This window comes from Melanotaenia boesemani, chromosome 19, assembly GCF_017639745.1.
Source record: "Melanotaenia boesemani isolate fMelBoe1 chromosome 19, fMelBoe1.pri, whole genome shotgun sequence".
Lineage (NCBI taxonomy): Eukaryota > Metazoa > Chordata > Actinopteri > Atheriniformes > Melanotaeniidae > Melanotaenia > Melanotaenia boesemani.
In genome coordinates this window covers 13,796,803-13,821,143 of record NC_055700.1, presented here as the reverse complement: position 1 = coordinate 13,821,143, position 24,341 = coordinate 13,796,803, and the positions used below count along the sequence as shown (strand labels likewise).

Here is a 24,341-nt window from a genome sequence, read left to right as displayed (position 1 = left end):
CAAAACAAAAAAAAAAAAACAAACCTTTGGAAATTTGCTGTGAATGCAACACAAATTAAAATGTAACCACAACATCTTCAGGTAAGTCACTAATATCTAGTTCAAACTCCTCATAATTATACTCTGACATCACTTCCATTAAATCATACCTGCCTTTTGGACTTTTTAAAAGAACTGGAAACTGCGATTAAAAAAGTCCAAAAGGCAGAAAGGCCAAAGAATTAAATGAGCAAAATTGAAAATATCTGAAAGAAGAAGAAGAAATAAAAATAAATACTGAAAGTTTAATTGAATATAAAAATGGAACAGATGGAATGTGGAATAAATACAAAAGCAGCCTTTCATTCAAAATTATTCCTCCAGTCTTTTGGCAGGCCTCTGTGGTTCATAATTCAAGTTTCTGCAAGTGACTTTGGGTTAAGTCAGCTACAACATGCTTTTATAGTCTGGGACTAGCTTTAAACCCTGTCTCTGAAACTAACCCTACATGTCTTCTGTGTTAAAATAGGTGTTATAGCAGCAGCATACTGAAGGCTCATGGGAATATCATTAATTGTGTTGTTATTCCATCATAAGACAAATAACTGGATCTGATTAGAAACTAGAGATTAAAAAAAAAGATAAAGGTTTGCAAATACCACACACGCCTAGAATAGATGGTAAACAATATTAATCCTTTCAGTCTTAGGCAGTTTATATTCAACCACATGCTGATATAATGATACTAACAGAAAAGTCAGATGATTGCTAAAGTCAAATTTCATGGCATTCTATTAAATAGTTGCTGTTTTAGTTTGGACTAAAGCCATGGACTCACTAGACCTGCCTACATAAAAAGCTTTTTCCCATTTAAAACTTCCTTAATTTTATTTGCTTTTGGTTCGTGTTTTATTGTCCATTAAACAGATTTAGCACAAAAATGTCTATAACTTATCTGTAATATATTGAAAGACAATAAGTGAAATGCACTAAGGATGATTTACTCATCTAGGGCAAATGTCAGTGTCAGTATGGCTGCCTTCAGGCATTTAATGTAACAAATGGCCCAATCACTAACCTTATCAAGGTCACCGCTCATAGAGTTGCAGTAGAATTCTTCCTTGTTGTTGTTTGTTCTTATGACCATGTTGTGTGCTCATCTCCTCCCCCCTCCTCTCACCCCACTGCCACTTACTCATCTCATTTCTGTGTCGCTGCCATTCACCAACTCCCCTTCCTCCCTTCTGCTTGTCTCGTCCACTTTTTCTCCTTCATCTATTCACTCTCTTACCCTGCTACTCTGCTCGTTCTGCCTTTTTAGTGCTGGTTTTGTTCCCTTGCTTAATTGAGGCAGTGGCAGATAATATATGCTTCTAAATTGCTAGTGACTTTGAGCAGGCTTGCATTGAAAAAGCAAATTCACACACATGAATACATGCATAGACACAAAGCACTGTTACATCCCATGTTGCCCATTGCACTTTAGCTTGCTTCTATTCATTTACTGCCTCTTTTTAGACAATCTTCAGAAAAGACATGAGGACAGTTTTTTTTTTCTTTTCACTGAGTTCATGTGAAGTCTCTTCGTCTTGTTTGTGTTTGCGTGTTGTGTGTACTCTGGAGAGTATATGACAAAGAACAAGTGTATCTGACAGGACAGGTGACTTCATTGTGTCTCAAACCATATCCTCAACAGAGAGGGTTTGTATGTGTATGAGTGGAAGATGGGGTCAACAAGGTAAAGGAAAAGCTGCTCTCGGCAAAATCTCACATGATGGTTGCTTAAATACTAACTTTTATTGCATGCCATTTCAGGTTACATTAATAGCCAATCTATGACAAAACCATCAATTAACTGACAGCTGTTAACTATTCTGACACGGTCCACCATTAAAGAGGAGAGGAAAAGTAAGGAAAGACTGAAAGGGATAAAAAACATCAAGGTTTTACTTCCTATTTCCCCCATGGCTGCTTTTATGAAAGTACATTTCATTCTAAAAATACCTCTCAAACACAGAGAGAAGCATTGATGTCCTGGTTGTAACACAACTGTGAACCATTTATACAGGATCACTGAAAGGTTAAAGAAGCGTTAGAAGGAGAAAACGAAAGGTCTGGCTCTCCTTGAGCAGTTTATGTAGCCATAATCTTAACAGCCCTGCATCAGTGTACTCAATTCAAAAGGCTACTCAGTGGCCACATCCTTAAATCAAACAGACAACAGCAGAACAAAGGAGGGAGAAGGTCTGTCATTTCTTAATTAAGCTTTGTCTTACTCCTTATTGTCAAGACCTTTTGGGGTCTCACCTAAATGAAACAGGTCACACCAGGATGTTTTCCTTACTACATGAACAACTTTATTGCCCAAACGTGTTCAGTTTTGTTTGCCATAACCAAACCAGTGTTGGTTTCTAAACTTAACTGGTGAGTAAGAGTGTAACAGAGAAGACAAATCTGTCGTTTAGAACTCCTAAAAGATACAAACCCCTGTCTCAAAGATAAAAATAAAAGAGTCTGAAAGAAATAAACAAAACCCAAAGAAAATCATGTGTCTTTCTTACTGATACACCAAAGCCACTTAGCCACTTAGCTGCCACTTAGCTGCTTGGAGGGGAAAGAAAACCCACATCAGAATAATTTAACACCCTGAGAATTTAAATGGAGCTATGGTTGAAGTGCTTCTCATCCTCCCTCACTCTTCTGTACAACAAGCAAAAACTATGTTTTTATGACGTCCCTAACCCAGATTCTCTAATCCCTCTAACTGCATCCATGAAGGTCACATACAGAACTGGTGATAGAGCAGGACCCTGGCGCACAGCACTCAGTAATGCAAAGCTTTAGTCTGAGCAATAATCCAGTGTATAGTGCTTAAATTTCTTAATGTTATGACTGATGCAGAAGGAATTGGATATCCTCTGTTTCACAGGTAAATCCAGCAAGAGTAAAAGCCTGCATCTACTATAACACAGCAAATATAATCTTAGTGTGATATTGTCTTGTGTTGCATTCTGTCATAAGAAGCAAAAGTTCTTTGTTTTGAGCGCTGCACTTCTTGAGCTACAGTTTCATTCAGTATTCAGTAGACACAAGTTTAAAGACTAATTTTTTGCTAATCTAAAATAAAAGTCAGAACAAAGTTTGTTGCGTAACAGCGTGCATTACACAAGTTGAAAGTTCAGAGGGGGCTACAACCTTGCAAGTGGTATGTAAAGGGGACTAATTTGAGCTTCCGAAGAATGCAAAAGGCTTGAGAAATATCATGAGAGCTGCCTGAGAAGGAGCCAAAATATCTCCAATTAAAGCGGAGCATCTTGTGACTGCAGCTCGTCGTTGTGGGTTAAATTGTCCAGCACAATGAGGCCCTTCACAAGACTCCCTGCAGACCAAAAGAGCGGAAAACTGATGTTATAGACTTGGCCGAAGGCTTATGTTTTCACCAGTGGTTAGGGCAGTATTTTCAATAATATCCTCAAAGAATAGATTTTTCTTTTATTTGTGGAACTTCCTGTGGTGAAACTCACCATGTGGCGGAGGGCAAATACTTTAAAATGCCCTCAACCAACTTTTTCTGTCGTTTATTTTTTTATGTATTTTTTTAAGTCAAGTTACTTCACTGATAAAACTGGTACCTTGTCTCTATTTAAAGTTTAAATTCATGTCTTCTAGTTTTTTTAATGTTCTGCTTGGAGCACCATTAGTTCATGCTACATAGCCATGTTGTACATAATATCGCCATCCAAATATGAAGGTCCCAAACTCAAAAAGTTTCTGCAGTGACCACTGTTCTGTAAAAAACAAACCAAAATGATTTAATTCCTCCTTAATTCAGCCTGGCTTTTTTCAACTTTTTGCAAACTTCTTTGAAATTTCAAAGGAATCCTGTGGGTTTGACTGATGTTAGCTGTGTCAAAATGCATTTGTAATGAGGGCTCTGCGTGCTGGATTCTGATCTGAAGGAGGTTAAAGTAGCATTTTAAATGAGTAGATTTCAGGAGGTGATACAGATAGACTGCCCAGGGCAGAGGGAAAGGACAGGCATTGGGTTGTGCATGTGTTATATGAGCACAAGTGTGTTACCAGGAGTTAAGTGAGGGAAGGGAGGTCTTGTATTTATGCAATGATTTAATTTGAGATATCAGCATACAGTCATAGATTTCTGGAGGTGCTTTGGCTTTTTTTTTACTCTACAGTGTCTAAAGCCTCATTACCAGCCTAGCTTGACTGAATCACTGCAACATGCGACAGTGTACACGGTAGCCAGCAGCACCAGAGAACAGAACAGTAATCTATAACAATATAAAGTCACTGGCTCGGATTGTCACTGAGTGGTTTCTGCCATTTCTTTCTCCCCAAAATAGCATGATGAGACGTCAGGAACAAAAATTATCCACAGTTTGTGGTTGTATTGAATGTTGTGTTATGACACTGTGGAAACTCAGTTAGAATATAAAATTTGTTTTGCTTTTACTCTCCCAGTGATACCACGGTTCTTTCTGGGATATGTCCTCGTCCCCTCCAGGCAGAGCATGCAGGTCATGATAGGCTGCACGCTACCACCAGTCTCTTGGTCATGGCAAGACTATCATCACTTAAACTGACATTGTGACCTTCTCAAAATACATTAATATTGTGTTGTTCAACCCTGACATTACAGTTCGATCATATCAGTGTAGCATGAAAGGCGTATGTTAAAACCAAATTCAATCACTGGAACCTGAAGGATTGCAATAAGCAAATTTTCTCATGGCTCAAAATTGATCTCAGAGTTAATCATGTTCGATTTGTAGTATATATACAGACAGTGTCCAATAGATCTGGCATTCTCTTTAATCCCTCTGTATTCTTTCTGTTGCTTCTTATAGATGTTGGAGCCTAAAGTGGACGCCCCTTCCTGTGAGCTGGGTGGAGTAGGAGATCGAGGAGGTGTATGTCTGCACATGCCCACGCACAGCCCAGAGGGTGAGGACAGCAGCCTCTATCCTTCCAGCCCCTCAGAGCCCCGCACACTAGGCAGTCCTCACCCCTCGGAACCACTCACCCCTTTGGATGACATCTACATGCCCCTTGGAAGTCTGGTGGGATCTGAGGAGCGACACAAGGTCCCTCCCACACCACCTCCTTCCACGGAAGGTGAGGATTCCAAGAGTATAGAGGGACATGAGATGGACATCTGGAAAGAAAGAAAGTATGAGGAAGACAAGACTGAGGAAGAGGAAGATGAAGCCAGTAGAAAGAGCACAGGAAGTGAGGGAAGGGATAAAGATGGAGAAGATGAAGGAAAGAAAAATGAAGAGGAGGTCAACTTAAACCTGATAGTGTCAAACATTGATGAGGACAACATCTCAGAGCCACCTGACACCAACGCCCCCCCTTCCTCCTCCTCCTCCTCATTCGTCATCCCCGAGCTGCGCCTCGATCGCTCCTTTAGCGCTGACGCCCTCTCTTCACCCAACACTGATGAAGAAGAATATGATGAGGATGAAGATGAAGAGTCGGAGGACGAGGATGATGAAGATGACAGCGATGATGCTTACCTAGAGCGAAGTGATAGCAAACGCCGCAGCATGGTAGAGGGCGCCACATGTGAGAAGCACGGAGGAGGGGGGCTCAGTGTGCAAAACTCTCTCCGCCGGCGCACACACAGTGAAGGCAGCCTCCTGCAGGACCCCCGTCAAACCTGCTTCACCTCTGACAATGCCATCAACTGCCTGGAGGCTGGGGGGGCACACCACAAAGGAGGCTGGACGCTTCCATCACCCAAGACCCTGAAAAAAGAGCTGACCAAGAATGGAGGCTCCATGCATCAGCTGTGTATGCTGTTCTCTGGGAGGAAGGTAAGCTGCTTCACTTTGTTGGTCTATAATCAAATTTAGTGGATTCTGTACATTTATCCCAAATTATTGAGAACAGCTCATGAACTACTTCAAAACTACTTTGTGTTAAAAGAGTGACATCTAGTGGTAAAATAGTGAAAGTACACACATACCCTTATAAATAGAGCAAAGATATTCAACCCAAACTGCCTCAGCAATTTCCAAAACACCAGGCGCATTGAGTAGGCACATGCATTTTCATGTTGTCACTGTTTTGCAACTTAAATTGTGATGCAAATGCCGGCTTGTGGCAAGACCTTCAGTACCATCTGTCGTCTAGTAGTGTGGTAACAGCGTGGTTAGCATGCAATGTGGGAGTAGTCATTTCAGCTGTTTTCTACCATTTAAATGTTTAATGAGATGCTTCTATGTCTTAGTGCATGTAACAGGATAATGGTGTTGAGGCTCTCTGTTTTCACAGCACTACATAGTTACATTGTTGAAGATCTTAACACATACAGTGTAAGTCCAGTAACTTGAGCAATATCAGGGGAATGCAAAGTGTAAAAAAAAAAAATTTACACTCAGCTTCATCTTTCATGTTCTCTCAGACAGTGATGCTGTCAACAATTCATAGATCAGCATGGCAATGAAATCAGGACACTGATTAAATTAAAAAACTAGAAATATGTCTATTCGTGATAATGCACAAATCCGTTCGTTATTACAGATGGACAGCACTCTCATTCACCATGGAAATGTCTGGTCATTACACTAATTTGACTCAACAAGATTATTTCTGCTGTACGATGCTAAGTTTTTGATTTGTGCAGGGGCATCAGATTAAAAGGATATGCAGGGGTAAATTTTTTATTTATGTGTTTCTTGCATTGGATGCTTATTTGATTGCAAAAATTCAAGAAGAATGTAAAAACTTTACTCCAAATAATGTAAATAAATCAGTGTTCTCAGATAAAAGAAATGATTTTGTGCTGTGTACACCCTGGCAATTATGGTGGTAGCTGTTGTGACTGTCCAGCAGAGGGAAGCATACATCACATTTCCATAGTCCAATTATCTCCCACAACTATTTTCTTCTGGCTGTTCTTGAGAAATTAAATTAATAAATAATACTATGTGATGTTGTCTCATTAACTGTGCAGTATTACTTGTCATGGTAGTAGTAGTAGCATGTTCTTAGGATCTTCTTGATCTCACTGGAAAACGAACAAATCATCAGCGCCGCTGTGACTTCCTTCACCTGCACTCATATGTCTTGAGTATGATTTTACTAAACAAGCAAACAAGAAGACTGCAGCCAACTAGAGGGAGAGGAAATTAAAAGTGCAAGACAGTAATATAAGAGCTCAACTGGCTTCCAGCAGACTTAATGACAAACAAGTGACAGTAGTAATCATGCATTCGTTCTATCATCATAGACTATCAGAAGCACTGCCTCTCTTTATCTTCCTCCGCATGTCTGTCAGCATAGTCGGCAGCCTTAAATGGCAGTGTGTGTGCACCGTGCAGTGGAGGAATGCAGCAGACAGGGCTGGAGCCTGTTGGTCTTGGCAGATTCAAGGGTAATTTTACTACCTATTGGCGTCATGGACACAGTGTCTTGAGGCTTTTGTTTCCATTATTTAAAATGACCTGTCAAGCCCCCCCATCCCCCCCTCATTACATGAATAAATCTTGCGACATATCGAGGTGAGGAGATGCTTAAGTGTGTCTCTGTGTTTGTGCAGGACCCTTGACCATGAAAACATTATTGGGTCACCCATACAGTGATTCCTGTGCTGACATGCATGTAATTAATTCATTTTGTAATATTGTCAAAGTATTTAAAGATTTTTTTCAATCCGAAGTCATTCCAGTGGGAAATAATGAGATCATTATCAGTGATAATATTCCAGTACAAGTTGTCTATGTGATTAAAAACAATATGTTTTGATAGTATGTTCTTTTAAAAAAATCTGAAAAAGTTAACCACTAACCTACTGATCTTTTTTGTTACCCAATTTTACTTGAAGTCTTCAAAGCATATTCTCAAGTCTGTTACATCTTTTTGACCATTTGAATCATATATTGAATGTTTCATTCTGTTTTTGCTGGGGATAAGACATTTACAAGGACTTATATTTGTCTATGATTGAAGCTTTTAAGTGGTAAAAATTATATCAGGAATCGTGACTCAGTTTGCTTTGAGCAGGTGTATATGCCTGCGTCCTCCTCAGTATCCGAAGCTTCTTCTGTAGCCTCATTTTTTGTCTTGCCAGGCAATGTTTACTTGGCTTTTAAACAGCACCAGCTTTGGTTCTGCCTTTCTTTCCACTCTGCTCTTTATCCTCTTGCTTGATGTTTTTAGAGGCCTGTCACGAAATGAAAGGAGATCCAGAGAGAGATAGAAAGTAGCTCATTAAAAATAATGTCAGTTTCTTTGGTTAAGAGTCTTTTGTTGGCTTCTGCTTAAAATTATAGCTACTCCAAATCAATGACCAAACAGTGCCACATCAAACATGAATATTATGAAGTTATTAGTCAACAAAAAGTTAATTCATGGAAATTATAATTTACACTCATCTTCAGTTATATCTCTTGTAGGTTGCATTAACCCAAATTTCCAAGAAAGACCCATCTGTGATAAGGCACATATATATTTATCCTTTTCTCTTATCAAAACTGATAATGCAGGATCTTATTTTTTACCTTTTCTAGATAATGTTAAATCTGCCCTTTATTACTATCCTAAATGCACCATACCAGCTCCATTACAGTGAGTTACTGAAAGCCAAACTGGAAACTTGTGAATGATAAAAGATAATCTGATTTCCATCACAAGATGACAAGACACATGCCATAAATGGTAACATGTGACTAAACCCCATCTTGTTGTTTCAAGTCAGATCGCTAAGCCAAGATTTCGTCAGGCTGGATAAATCCTCAAAAACCTCCGTCTTTTTCCAGACATCACACAGTCAATTTCCTAGTTTCAGACGTTGTTGCAGCTGATTTACATGAATGAATCTAACCCAGGTGTTTTTTTTTTCCTTTAGCAAGCCAAACATTTTGTTTATGGGGTTTAAATGCTTGTTTAAAATCTGGATAAATATCAGCTCTCTTTGCAGACGTTGAAGGCAGTTTGATTGTGTTTACTGATGGTCATGATGCTTACATTCTTGTGTTGTGTTGAGGCTATAATGAGGCATACAGAGTGAAACCTCTGCTTGCTTCTTTAATGATTCAGTGGTATAACATAATTTAATTTTGGCAAAAAAAAAAAAAAAAAAGGAAATAAACTCCCTTGTTTGACTTGGAGAATAGTTAAGATCCAATCCTCATGCACGATTAGCCTGTCCATTTTTTCTGTCTTGAACAAACCTGGAGACTGCTGCAAAGCTTTATTAATATCCAAAAGTAAAATAAATAATTGTACTTGGGTCTTAATAAAAAATGTCCAGCTGAGTCAGAAACATGGAAGAGTTATTAATTAGAGCAAACACCTTTACAGACAGTACATTGTTATGATTATGTTTGGGCTGACCTGTTTGACTTGTTTTTGTACAAATTTACTTGCTTGGTTTGTGGGCTGCTATGAACTCTTGTTAAGAAGAAAGAGTTTAAGCAATCACATTAAGTGTGTCTTTTGCCTGTTAAAGCTACCTTTTAGAACCAGAAACATATATAAGGCTAAATACACAGTGATGAGCTTAGAACAACATGTTTGTAGTGATGTACCTTTGATGTAGAGTATCTCATTTTACTTTGCCCTCTAAATACTGCATTGTGATAAGCAGCGCAAACTTTCACAGGAACTTAAACTTTATGGTTTAGGCCCACATCCAAAAAACTTAGTCAGTGTTATGTACTATTAAGTCATCTTTAAAGGCCTCGGCAGCCTTATAGGACAAACCTTTTAATCCAGACCTCTCACCATTTCCCAGGCCCTAGTGTGCAAGGCTATCTAATTTTAGCTAAAGGGTTATAGTTTGCAATTGGTGTGGAACTTGTTGATGTCAAAATAGTAATGTCTACCTCACATGGGTCAGTGCACATGACCAGAACTAATAATAGTTTGTTTTCCTCTGGATAAACAACATAAGAGGTTCATGGAAACACTTTGGAATACTTAGTATTAATGAATGCCAGTCTCTTTTCAAGTGTTTTGTCACCATATGAAATAGAGACAACAGTGGTAATCATCATGAATCATTTGTCAGCACTATGACTCATTAAGTTGACATGATTGCAGGTAAACATGAGCATTTTCTTTTATTTGACTGAACGATAATAATTGTTCAGTCAAATAAAAAAATAATAATTATTAATGAATGGGAAAAATGAGCTTCAGAGTTTAAATCCATGCAGAACGCAGCCTGACTGGATACATCCAGCGAAATGCTAAATAAGTGACTTTTAAATATTTACTGAGGGAACTGAACAAATGTTCAGAGAAGTCAGCGCAACATCCAGTCACCAAACAAAAATGTTACTGGACTAAATGTGATGTTTTCCAGTTTACTATGTTTACTTCTCTGTTTCAAATTGTAATGATGCACTTACAAGGCTTCTGGCGCATTATGGAGGGTGGCTCTGTGTAAAGTAAGTGAGACTGCCCAAAAACTACTTTCCTCAGGAATGGGTTCTTGACCCTTGTTGTAAAATCAGAGGATCTTGTGCATTGCCGAGAATATTCCAGAAAGATTATCATTATTTCATTCTTTATTGTTTCTCTTTTTAAATGCTGGAAAGCTTAAAATGGAAAATGACGGCTCTGTAATCTTTATGTCTACATCCACATTTTCAGTCTAAAAGGCTAAGCTAACATTAATAATCGCAATATATGCAAACAATGCATATGCTAGTGATGTCTTGTTCCCCTGGCAAGCTGTGCCATCATGATTCCTTTTAGATTAAATAGGAAAATGTGTCCAAACTTTTGACTGGTACTGTTTATTGTATAGTTAAATAAATGCTCATCCAAACAGGATATATGTTGCTGTGTACCTTTAACAGGAGAAAGCCTTTTGAGAACAAGTAATGAAGTTGATGTGTTAAAGTTACTTTCATTTGGCTCACTGTAAACCCTTTAATGTTTTTGTAGTCATTCAAAAATCTTGATTTCCACTTAAACTTTACTCTGTCACCAGACTTTTCATGATTTCAATTTATGTTGTGTTTTTTTTAAACTTGGACTAGTGCTCATCTTGCTCAAGGGCAAGGTCAGAATGGTGATCTAGGGGGCATGGGCAACCCCTAAAATTTCACTCTTGATCATAACACAGTATTTAGTTAAACATCCTTTCCAACTGCCTGTGTGCAAAATATTTCTCTGGCCAAACATTTAATGAAGAGGATTTAAAAGTCATAAAACCACCAAATGTGATGATTGTTCAAAGTTTAGCTGAAAAAGTTTATGCTGAAAAAAAAACACTGACGAAACCTATTATTTGGCTCAAAGCAAGGTTTTTCTTGTTTTTAGTGAAGTATAAGTGTTTGTGCAACAGTGATTAAAGTCATAAAATGCAGGATTATCTGAAGTGAACAACTGTTGATGAAAAAATTCATTCATTGGTTGTTTGCATTTACAAATTTTGCTTTACTTTTTACATTAGATAATAACTTAAGTTGTAATAATCAGTTCATTATTTCCACAAGTCTATACCCATTTGTTTTTTAACAAAAAGTTCTCATTTACATGGGTTACCCTTTTCCTGGTCTGTGATACTGCCTGGCCCCTCCCATTAAAAAAAAGTTACTTGTTGTTAGTTACTTGCTCTTCAAATGTGGCAGGAGTTTACATCACCTACAACGTAACTTGATGTTTACTGCATATACGAGCATATATTTGCATTTTATTTAGCAGATTTCCTAAAAATCATGTTAAATTATGCAATGCATTTGAATGAAAACCCAGCTATATTCGAGTACATAGGATAATCTGGTTCCCTATGTTACTAATCACTGTAATGTGTAGCTGGAACATTTTTATTCATTTTTAAAAATGTTTCTTTTGCATTTCTTACTACTTTGACAAGGAAGATGTTAAAGTGTTAGTGTATCTTACACATGGACATTTGATCTATAATAAAAGTTTGAACTGCTTTATTTTTCTTTAGTGGTATATTGTTTGCCATAGGCACATTAACTTATTTTAATACCCTGGATTACACCTGCACCTATAGATTTATTTAAGATAATAAGGAGTGAAGTAAAACATTTTTTTTCAGTTTTTCTTCGTGAAATGAGTCTCACAAGAGCTTCCAACACTAATCCATCTTCCCACTAAAGTTCCCACATGGCCACTAAATTTACAGCCTTTTTACCTGTATGCTTTCTCATGTTTTGTCTTTAGGAAGCTAAAACAGTCAGTAGGCTGCATGTGAGCTTACACTTTCTAACAAATCCCCACCATAAAGGCTAGAAAATCCCAAGCTAATGAAGCTTGCGTTCCTCCTGTTTATTTGTTTTAATTGCTTCACTGTTTGTGATTACTCTGTGATTTTAATGAGCTTCTAGGATACTGTCTGCTGTGAACTGTATGCAAAATGAGTGTGGGAACACACTGCACTGCTTCCATCAATTATGTCTAATATTGCTATAATACAATGTGAATTAGCTGTAATAGCTTCCTTTGAAATGCATTCAAGAAAATAATTTGATCCTGGTTGTGTCCCAGTTGAGCAGTGCAGCAAAACATTGAAACCCTGGATTAAGCACGATCAGGTTTACGCTACACGGTTTAAGCATTGTATCATTAGCCATTCTACTACAGACTGTATGACATTTTCTAACACTATTGACTTTTGACCAAATTAGTGCAGGAATTCTTTTCCTAATGAGCAATATACAGAGAGAAGGACACACCTGGAAACTCTTGAGTCATCATTAGCTACTTTTTAACCATGCAAATAATGAAAGTAAACATGACACAACAGGGACCTCACATGCAGCATAACGAAGCAGTAGCTTCATGCATTATGCACAAAGTGACCTTTAGCTAGAAATGCTCTTCAAGGTTTTGATGATGCCTTTCTTTCGTAAGACATGATGCTCTGATGTCAAAGCACTTAAATGCTGAGCTCTTTACAGTAAACCCATTCTTCCTGCCTACCTTAGCACTCTAGAGTATATGCACTTAGGTCATTCACTGATGTCGCCACTGGAAATAAACTGCCATCTTGTGACGTTTGGCTAATCCTAGAGATGATCCAGAAGGCCTCTTGTTTCGCAGCTCTGTCCTGTGCATGTTGGGATGGAGGTGTTTACAACATTTGTTGCTACAACATTACTTTGGCTGAGTCAGGAAATGGTTGTATGAATGTTAATACAGAAGCTGGGTGTTTGCATGCTCATACACACATTCAGACGCACAAGCTAGTAGCCTTTAGATGCTTAAAGGTGTAGAGAAAATGAAATTATGCACAATCTGCTCTAAAGCCAAGTTTTATCAAGTTAAAGTCATGTTAGGCTGGTTGGAGCCTTGCATGATATTTCTATGTATGGCACTTACAGGAGGATTCCATTAAGATAATAATGTTAGAGACTGTCTGTCATCTCTAAATTAAGTACCTACCCCTGTTGTAAATGCTCTAAATCAGTAATACAAATGTTAATATTACGTAGCACAGCCATGGTACCAGTGGGAACATTCTTTACAATTATTACAAGTACGGTTTTAATGAAATGCCTCATCGTCTCAGTCCGTTTCAACCGGAATTACTGTTTATAGTCACTTACATAACTGACTAAAATAAGTAACTTCTCACAGATTTTGTGAGAGTAGCCTTTATAAACACTCACAAACCTCAGAACCTGAAGTCAGCAACCTGTTCCTATTTTAGGATGTCATTTCTACAATATTAATCATTGTTATGTGTGAAGAACACATTTTAAAGAACTATTAGTTATTTTTGGATTAATGTGTTCAGTTTAGGTTAAGTAAAAGAAAATAAAAACAGAGGTACATACAGTGAAAGAGCAAGAACTTGCCGTACTTTATCTGCATGCTAACTAAGTGGTCTACATCAGCCCACAGCTTTTCAGGTTTGAATTATAGACACATGTAAGTGCACACTCTGGCTTACACTCCCCAGGAGGCAGGAGTCAGGGTGAACTGCACTGGTGGGATGATGGGAGCACACATGCTGTTCTTACAAGATGGGAACAGGGTCGAGGGAACAAGCAGCCCTGGAGGCGTAAGGACACAAATCAAAGTTCACTCTTTGTGTGTTTTATGAAATAATTCACTTTCACTGGGTTGAGCAGTCTTTTCTGCCTGGCTCTAGGGTTTTTTGCTGCTGGCTCCACAAAAAACAAACAGTTCTGCATTAATTCATACCTGCTGGTGTTCAGCTAATCCACTATAAAATCCACTTAACCTACTAGCTGGATGGATTCGTCATGGTTTACCTTCTGTCTGTTTTCTTGCTTTCAGTTATCTAACTTCTTCAAAGTCAGAGCCCGATGAAAAGAAAATGCACTTTTTACAACCATTAAGGCTTTTGGTTTCCTCACAAAACAAAGATGATGACTGGAACTTAACACTTTGAAATTACAGAGAGCAGATGCTTTAATCTTGTCTGTCAGTGCACAAATTGAGGCCAACATCAAGGTCAGATATTCCATGACTGTAACGTGTTGTTTTTGTCTCTTGGGAGGTGAAGCACAACCCTTATATGAGCTGGTGTCAGACCCACATCATTTTTAAGCTGCCCTGGTTGGAATCTCTCTTTCTTATCCTCTTAAAGGCTAACATTTCCTCTCATTCTGCTTCTTTGCCTATTTGCTTTTTTCTTTTTTTTTCCATTTGTGGTAGTTATAAATTTTTATGGTAAACAAACAAAATTCACACGACTGTTATTTGACCAAAAGACACACTTCCATATCCAAACACTCCACCTCTTTAAGCAGTTATCATAAACATTTTGCTCCGGTTGTTACCACACAGAGTTCAGGACTGCAGAGCTGTCTGCAGGGATCAAAGCAAATTGGCCAGTTCGATGCTTATCTTTCACATAAATGTTGACTCACTGCACTGCAGGGAAACGTGAGGAACGCATTTCCACTGATTCACTGGGCGACCTGTACATGATGTAAGCAAGTAAAAGCAATTTCTCTTTTTTTCTGTCACACAACAGTAACAGATCAGAAGCTATTTAAAGGTTGAACATCTTGCCTAAGGAAAATGGTGATGACTGGAGGAGATCAAACCACTAGACTTCTAACTGGTTAACCATCTCAGGGCATCTTGTGGATGCTCACTCAGATTAGGAAATGGGAATTTTGGAGGCCAGGTCTACACCTTCAGGCATTTTTTCCAGGCCCTTTTTTATTGTGAATCCAGTTGGATGAGTCAGATTAGCGTATGTTTTATGAGAGTGTATATCCCATGTTTCAGATTAGCCCTTTCTCACTGAGGCAGGACCCTTGTTGTGCTTTGGTGTCTTGTTTGTAAGGTACAGAGGTTGGATGGGGACAGAAGCTAATGGTACGACTGCAAGATCACAACAGAGTTGATTGCAGAGGAAAATCAATATATCTGTGTAAAGGACAGTGGGCATGACAGAAAACACACACAGTACCACAGCACATCTGTTTGATCAATAGAAATGAGCAAAGGCAAAAAAACAGCAGACATCTTCTTTGTGTACATATAGACTGGCAGCTGTGGAAACTTGTAGCATTAATACAATGTTTACATGAATGTCAGGACCCTGGACACGTTGACTTCCTCAGCAGCACTTTTGTTTAATTTTCACTGTAAAGTTTTATATAATTATAAATGTGTTAATCAGATAAGTTCATTATATATATATATATATATATATATATGTGTGTGTGTGTGTGTGTTTGTGTGTACATAAGAGAAACCATCTTATCACAGTGCATAGGCTCAGCTTGATGCTTTCTTACTTTCCTTACCATTTTTTTGGCTGTTAAACCAAATACAAGACAGAAGTGTTGTCTGGAGGTCATGAAGTGTATTTGTCATCCTGAAATAACATTCAAGAAGTGTGAGTCATGATGTTAGGTGACAAACCCATCCTCTATGTCATCTGGCTCAAAATATGATATGCATCAAGCTGGTTACCCCTTTTTTTTCTCTCTCTCTTTTAGCCCTCCTTCATCTGCAAATGTGCATTTTCACAGCTGGATTAAAATGCAATTTATTGGCTTACGTCAGTACTTGCTGTTTTTTTCCAGTCTCTATCTCTTATGGCTCTTATCTGTCCTCCTCTCCCGTCTCCTGGTATAGTTTTGCTCATCTTTCCAGGGCTGCCTCCTTGTATTTGTCTCTCCATCTTTCCTCTCTATATTGCTCCTCTTGTTGTGATGAAAGGATGAAAACAGCACAGTTTAACAGCTTAACTATAACTTTGATGTACCTGATATTAAATGGAAAGTATTGCATAATGGCCAGAGATTTGGTTTTCTTTTTGACTAGGACAAAAAACTTTCTGTACAGACTTCTGACTCCGTCTTTCTCTCTGCAGGGGATTTTTTTGGTCTTTTTTTCTCTTCCACTCTTCATTTGCTCTGTTTGTCTGTCTGAAGATTTTCTCATCATTCCCTTCTTATTTACATGTCCTTTCTTAAACAGATGCCTGTTATTGTCTTTCTCTTGTCTGTCCCTGGACTTCCTGTCTGGTGATATCTCCTCTCTGTAGATATTGTAGCTTTTTACTTTATCCACCATTTACTGCATCAAATCAGCCTTTTTGGTGGATGAAAGATGCTGGTCCTGCCTAAATGTCCATATTTTGGCATTACCTTTTAATGATAACACATTCATAGCATAAACAGCACATAAAAAGTACAGTTTTCAGGATCATAAAGCCTACTGGACACAAAATAAAATATAACCAGTTACAAACTGCATTTCTAGTATCTTCCATCCATACACTTTAGTAGTGCATTATCAGATTTCTTTTCTATAAATTCTATAACTCAGGATTCATAGCTTGATAGTTTAGCTTTAATTATCCAAGTTAGCTGTTTTTATATTCAGTCTCATGACACAGGAACTCAACAGGGGGACAGACTGAGCTGCTCTGAACTAAATTAGCTGTTATTTGCACTTCTTACCACTGTCTTGACCTCTTTTTTCTTCTCTCTTTTCTCATTGACAGACAGATAGCTTTTCTTTATTTTGATAAATCTGCTCTCACCAGTTTGTTTACTTAACAGGCACTGCTACTGCTACCTTGGGGGAGCCCAAGCATATGCCTGTATGCCTGTTGGCAAGCAGAGCTTCTGATCAGAAGATGTTTTCTTTTTACTGTGGGCCCCAGGTGGGCGTGGACCCCTGGGCCCGTGCTCCCAATGCCCACTCGATAATCTGGCCTGGGACTGTGTCAAGGTAAAGCCAAGAAGGTGGCTTTCTCTCTCATCAGAGATTTTAAACATTATAGTTGTTGGTTTTTATTACTTCATGTTAAATTAGTCATATAGCAACATGAGCTTTGTTTGCTCTACTTTGTATCAGATGTTTGCTGTTCTGTGTTCTGTGGTCTTTGCTTTTGTTTGTCAGATGGAAATTGGGGGAAAAAAAAGAATAGATAGTGAAATTTTTCTGACAGAAGTTGAGCTTACCTGCAAACACCCGAATTGATGAAATCACTTTTTATGGCTTGCCTCAATGTAGCTGCAGTAATAATTTGCTCAGTGGTTTTCCTTATTGGCAATCAGTGCATAAGTGCCAGTTTTGGATATTACTGCAAGGCTGCAGCTATTAAAATTCCACACTGAAAGGTCATCTGCTGGTCAGAAAATGTTTTAATGGTAACACCAGTTCCAGGCCTGAGGAACCTGCCAGGCTTTTATAGCAGTGCAGAGAAGTGATTGTTCGTTAACATCCTGTAACATGGGAAGTACTTGTGCTGGAAGCCGCTGTCTCCTTGTAGGTGTTGAAAAACAGGAGGCAGAGGAAAGTCAGCTTCAGCACAGTATACACACACAATATGCTTTGCATGCGCTCTTTATTAAAATCCCACATCCTCATTTGAACACACAGTCGTGCAAACAATACACCTATTTCATCCGGTTTGAGCTAGAACGAGTCAGCATCCTGCCTCTAGGACACGGTTAATTTCATCAGAAATTCCTGAATTTTGTAGTTACTATGCTGTGAGATAACATCGACCATCAAGTTACGTGTTGCACATTCCCAAAAATATACCCTCATACGCAATCATTACACAATCATGCAACCACAGGAACAACCCATAGTTTATTCTAACCCCACATTTCCTTTTATTTATAAAGGTAGTTGAACAAATGTTTCCTGTCACATTTTAAACAATGAGAGAAGAAAAAAGTACCATGGCACTTAAGCAGTTATATAATAACACATGAAAGAAAATAAAATGGCAAAACATCAGGAATGTTTGCCCAAGGCTTTTGATATCAAACAACCTGTAAAATGACCTGTGGGAAAAAGCTGGGCTAAAGGAAAATAAAAGGATCATCTTTATGAATATATTTAGTGAAGCCTTGCAAAAGATTCCCCGATAATCTAAGACTCCCCCACTCAGGAGCTCTGTGGTCTTTTTTCCCATGTCTTCTTGTTTCACATCAGTTTGCCTCTTTTATTTTTTAAAGTTTTTTTTTATATTTACATTTGCATTTTCTGGCTCATATAAAGTCTATTGTTTCCGCAGTTCCCCTCAGAGGGAGCCAGATCAGTTTTTTGTCTTATGTTTCTTACTTTCTTTCATCTCTCTGTCTCAAAAAGAAATGAAAACATATGCAAAAGCAAGAAACTGCCAAAGTAACATGCTGTGTCTTGTTATTTTCAGATTAAATACTGTCTATACAAATGTTAACGCAATTATTTTTCAAAACAGAACCATCAGATCCGAATGATATTTTTGCCAGTTTAAGCCATTTTTTTGAAAATTATTATTAATATTATTATTATGATGTGATATTTCTTTTTCCACAAAAAAAAAAAAAAAAAAAAGAAGCAACGTGAATGATAACCTTGCTTTAAATAACCATTTTTGACAAATGAAAGAATGATTAAACGTAGGCTAGTCTGATTTTTTTTTTCCTCTGGAAAAAAAACCCCACAAAAAAACAAAGCAAACAAAAACAGCTGGCTTACCTAATGCTCTCTCTCTCACGTTATCCTGTAAACTACTAACATGTATCTCACAGTCCTGATAAACTCAGAGTGGTCTCAGAAACTCTGACTCATCTCATCCTTTACTTACTGTTTTCTATCTCATGCTCGTTATTAAATGATTTCCTGGAAAATGGGAGTTTAAAATGTATTTGTGGTGGGTTAGGGAAATATGAGCTCTGATCATTTGCAATTTTATATTATGTTTGCGACAACATTTAAATATACAAATATGGATTTTGTGTTTTATGCAAAGTTTATATGTGACTCGTTGATCCTGACTGAAAATTATGGAGTCTGATTTAATAAGTTATATGTAAGCAACCATGTGATTAATGTTTTCCACTCAGTTTATTTACCCTGGCCTGTCCAGCATACAGAACGGCGGTATGTGTGCCACATTTTGTGGGACAGATTTGCTTTACCAAAGGAAACTTGGAATATTTTTTTTTTGGAATTTTTATTATTTTTTATTATAATCTTATTTTCTTTAGAGTTAACATGTCAGTGCCGGACCTGACAGGGAGACAGAGGAAGAGAGAAAAAGAGAAAAGGACAGAATTGAAATGTGGAAATTAAAGTTGTTGAGACTGCCTAAGTCACTTTAGTATTCACAAAAACAGTATAAACTACCACAGTACTACATGATACATAAAGAAAATATGGATAATGATGATATGAAAAGTACAACAGTCGTCAAACGTACCTGTAGAGAGACGTACCAACACACAAACATCTGCAACATCTAGTAGGAAGTGGATGGAGAGACGAGCACATTTGTTAGCATGCACGATTGAACGTGAACCTGCATGTGTGACCATACAACAAGGATGAAATGTGTGCTTGCAAGGGGACCCCGAAGCATCCGGGGGGAGACAGGGGGGGAGCTTGTGGCCCCAAAAGCCCGGCAGGTCCACAGAGCACAGAGCCCAGGACAGCCAAAGCAGAGAGAGCACTGAATATGCATCTTATGACATTGATGGTCCATTAAATGGTGAAGGAACTTTTTATTGTTTCTCAATAGAAAGAAATTCAAACAGAAAACTGCAATGACAGAGGCAGTGTTGTCCATGAATACATTAAATAAGTACACGTCATGAGTGGCATTCATCATTTTCTGTGACTTTAGTTGAACAAGGCTGATAAATGCTCTTTCTCATGGTATTGAACAATGTGCTTGGTGACAGTAAACTTGTCATGATAAATTGTGCCTGAATGCATCCCAAAGAGACAGAAATTGCAGTGATTTCTCCTCCAGTCACAGGCATAAATTCAGCATGTATAGCTGACATAGCTGCATTGGGACAGTTACAGACACGTTAAGATAGATACAGTATGTGTACTATATGCAGCAACACTGCCATAGGTAAATAAGAAACATTAACAGAAAGGGATGTTCCAAAACAAAAGAAAAGATGACTTTTAAACAGCACAAAGTCACAAGTCATAAGTATCACAAAGCCCAACACTATACAATAAGATCAGAACTTAGTTAAGTTAATTATAGGTAAAAAATGAATTTGAACTTGTTCATTTTGAGACCGTGAACTTAGTCCAGGATTTCTAATGGTGAGCTATGAACATGAACTATTTTAGTTTTGATCAATGTGAACTGAACTTTGAACTAGTTTTTGAGAAGCAACATTGCACAACACCACCAACATTTTTTTTATCTTGCAGATAGAACTATCACAAAGATTTTAATGGACAACACTTTAAATGAAATGAACTGAAACACATTAGACCCCATAAGATGCCAACAGATCATATAACCATTGAGGAAGTTAATTTAAACTGATGATAGAGATCATTTTATCTCTTTACACTGAAATGTGTAGAAGTGTGTAGAAGTGACCACGCCATACAGAAGTTACTGATGGGAGGGTCACAGCAGCCTGAAAATCTTGTAATGTTTATAAATTTTACAGTATTAACTGTCAAAAATTGTGTTAGTTTCAAATCTGATTAGCATCAAGTCTTATGCATGGTCATGAAAGATGCTGTTACATCAGTCTGAATAAAGTATACTACACAATCATGTAGCAGAGCCACACAATGCCAGGAAACTGGGCTATAACAAGGAGTACCATTCTAAGACCTCATTAAATTCAGTCATAGATTGTCTGGGTCCCAATAACATTGTTCAAACTCAAGCTTATACATTTTGTTTTCAAATAAACAAAGAAACAGGGAATAAAAAAGAAGGAAGCAGCCTGAGGGAGGGCTGATGAAGAAAAGCAGCAGGGTTTGGTGAGGACTTTAAATACACAAAGACCAGATTCATTTATGCACCTCTTGGGTTTTAGGCTGGTGGAGGATTTGGAGTCTGGTCTGACTGGGTCAAGAATGTTTCTTAATCTGTGTTTAGAATATTGTTTGGTTGTGTTTGTTAGTGCAGTGCAACTGAAGAATGCGTTTGTTGAAATGGAGAGATACTTTTGGCCTCCCTATCAAGGAATTGAAATCCAGTGTTAGGCGGATTTCCCACACAAACACACAGACACAAAATCTTCTTAAATGTTGACTCAAAATTCATGTTGTGTGCCTGTGTGTCTACAAATGTTTTTATTGGCTTATTTTAGCATTGTGATTGACATGTCCATCAATATGATTTCTGTCACACGTGCCTGCATGGCTCTAAAAGCATGTGCACCTCACACATGTATCTGGTCAAATCTATATCTGTATCTGCACCGCTATCCTGCAACACTGTGTCAACATCGGCATCTCGTGCCTTGGGGGCTCATATCATCTGTGGTCTTTGGCAGATTCTGTGCTCTCTTGCTGTTTTCAATGAGGCATATGAGTAACACACACATACCATAGTTATTTTTAGGAAAGACTTCTGATTTTTTTTATACTTTGCTGACTATTGCCATGCTGTGTGGGTTCGTATGTGTGTGTGTGTGCAAGTCTCTTCTGTGTGTTTGAGGCCACGGTAGGGTTTCACTGCCAGAGAAAACACAGATGAAAGTAGAAATGTAAGAATAGGTCTGTAAAGCAAAAACTGCATGACGTTTAAACATTATCATAAAGTTCTAAACTAAAAGCTAAAGTGCTGCTTGGAAATTTATAAATCATTTTAAACTTTTTATATTCATGTAGCTTTTTTTTCATTTAATTATAAATTAAATTAATGATTTTTTTACATAAGGAAATAAACAGACAGATATATTGACTAGAAAAACAAAGTCACTTGCAGTTCTTGCTGATAAGGAGGGGTCACACAGATGCTGGAAGGGAAGAATCGTTTTTCACTCACAGATAATACTGGCTTATTTCCACAGCAAATATATCAATAGTAAAAATGTTTTTGTCTTGTTTCTTTGCTTTACTTTTTATGGTTACGCTATTTATCACATTTGTGGGAAAATTACCTTCAAGCACCACTGTGTTATATGGAAAAAAATTTGTTATTCTACATGGTTGCTGTTGCTAGCACCTATATATATGTGTGTGTATATATATATATATATATATAGATGAAAGAAAAGAAGCTTAGTCCAAGAGTACACTTGCTTTAAATTATGCATACCTGTGTTTGTACTCATTCTGAGAAATGAATTCTTTACATTTGCATGGTGCAATAAACAAGTAACTGGTAGGGGTGATGTAGGGACAGACCTGAAAAGATGTAAGGAAACAGGTCAACAGAGGCAAAAGTGAGAGAAATGATCTAAGACAAGGTGTGCTTGGTTTACAGACTTTACATCTGCAATATTTTTCTGCTGTAATCTCAAAATGAACCTAATGCTAACCTCCTCTATTCTCACCATGTTCATAGTTTTGTTAACTCCCTACCAATTTGGCAGCTTTTTCCAGTCTGAGTTCTGTGATGTTTTACAGCAGTAGAATTCTTCAGTCTCAAGCCTAGAGCACATATAGTATGCAAACAGTTACAGTAGAAATGGAGCCAGTTACCTATGCAAATGCAAAGTTAAAAAGCATGCATATTCTCGGCCTTATAGTGTCTTTCCCTGTTAATAACACACATGACTATAAAGCATCAAGTTTTCAAGTGTAGCTATTTTTGTACAATGTAAGGTTGAGCTGGTTAGATTGTGCACATTGCTTTGCAGCCACTTCTGGGACATTATTTTTTTTTATTTTAGGGCTACTTAGTTTATTTAACCCTTGTGAAAATATATGAGTGATGTATCTGTCCTTTATTGGCCTGAACTTGTTAAAGGCTGGTACACGTGTGGGCATGTAATGATTTGTTTCCGTCCATAACAAACCCGCTCAGGTAGAATTTCACTGATGTACTATGTATTGCATCCTCACCCTCATAGGCCTTGTATCTTGATTTGTGGCTCTGTTATCAGGTGTAGACAGGAGGTCTGGCACTGTGTGTATCTGTGTCAGAAAGGCAGGAGGGCAGAAGGTATACCTCTAATTAAAGATTTTTATTTTTCTGATCTATCATTAGCCCTACGTTTTTGTTTTTCCTTTTTTACTGTTAACTTAAACTTAGTTTAACTTAAGCAGTTTGCAAACTTGTATACAAAATACCTGCTACTTCAACAGACCTCACACTTTCCCTGTTTGTGTAGCCATGTGGATCTCACTCAGATGGAACCTAGCTGTCGAGGCTGACCTGACATTAGGTCTGAGAGGACAACGTCTGCACCTTTTTCCAATAGTTTTGTATAGTTTCAAGGGGAAGTCTGGCTGGGAGCTCTATAGGGAATTCCCCAAGATTAGTGATTAGATTTTTGTGATCCCCAACCCTGGTCCTCAAGGCCCAATATCCTGCCAGTATTCAGTGTTTTCCTGCTGCAACACACCTTATTCAGATTAAATGGATCTCTGCACAAGTCTTCTACTGTGCCATTAATTTAAGTCAGGTGTGTTGATACAGACACACATAAAAAATCTGCAGGACAGTGGACCTTGAGGACTGGAGTTGGGACCAATTACCCTAACATACATGTCTTTGAATGGTGAGAGGAAGCCAGAATGAACAGGGAGAACATGCAAACTCCACACAGAAAGGCCCCGTTTGACCCTCGACCCCCCCAGCTAAGGCTCGAACCAGCAGCCTTCTTGCTGTGAGGCCACGGTACAACACCACACCATTGTGCAACCACATTAGGTCGTAACGCCATAATAAAAACAGAAACTCCAGCACTGAATAAATATGTTTTTATTCTGTTGTTCACTTGCAGTTTTCAGTCCTGGCCAATCAATAAGCTGAATTGTTTTCGTCTTTCTTCTTAGTCAGCGGCCATATTTGGGAATACTCCCCCTAGCGATCAGGTGTTAGAAGTGCGTGACATGGTATAGGTGGTTTGATCCACTTGAGTTAAGTGCAGTGTGAAAGCAAACCAAACCAAATGAAGTAGCGAAAATTTTCAAAATTCTCCGCCAAATCAAACCAAGGCCCCCGGTGTGAATGTGCTCTAATTATGACAATCAGT

At 38.1% G+C, this 24,341-nt stretch overlaps 1 protein-coding gene across 7 annotated transcripts in view; it reads left to right on the top strand.

Annotated features, from left to right (window-relative positions):
• The window catches only part of rgs3a (regulator of G protein signaling 3a), a 115,174-nt gene that overhangs the window by 74,483 nt on the left and 16,350 nt on the right, over positions 1–24,341 (top strand). For all 7 annotated transcript variants that reach the window (XM_041970494.1, XM_041970493.1, XM_041970491.1 and 4 more), the window contains one exon: positions 4,845–5,816. In XM_041970494.1, the coding sequence (XP_041826428.1) occupies positions 4,845–5,816 (972 nt within the window). The remainder of the gene's footprint in view (positions 1–4,844; positions 5,817–24,341) is intronic.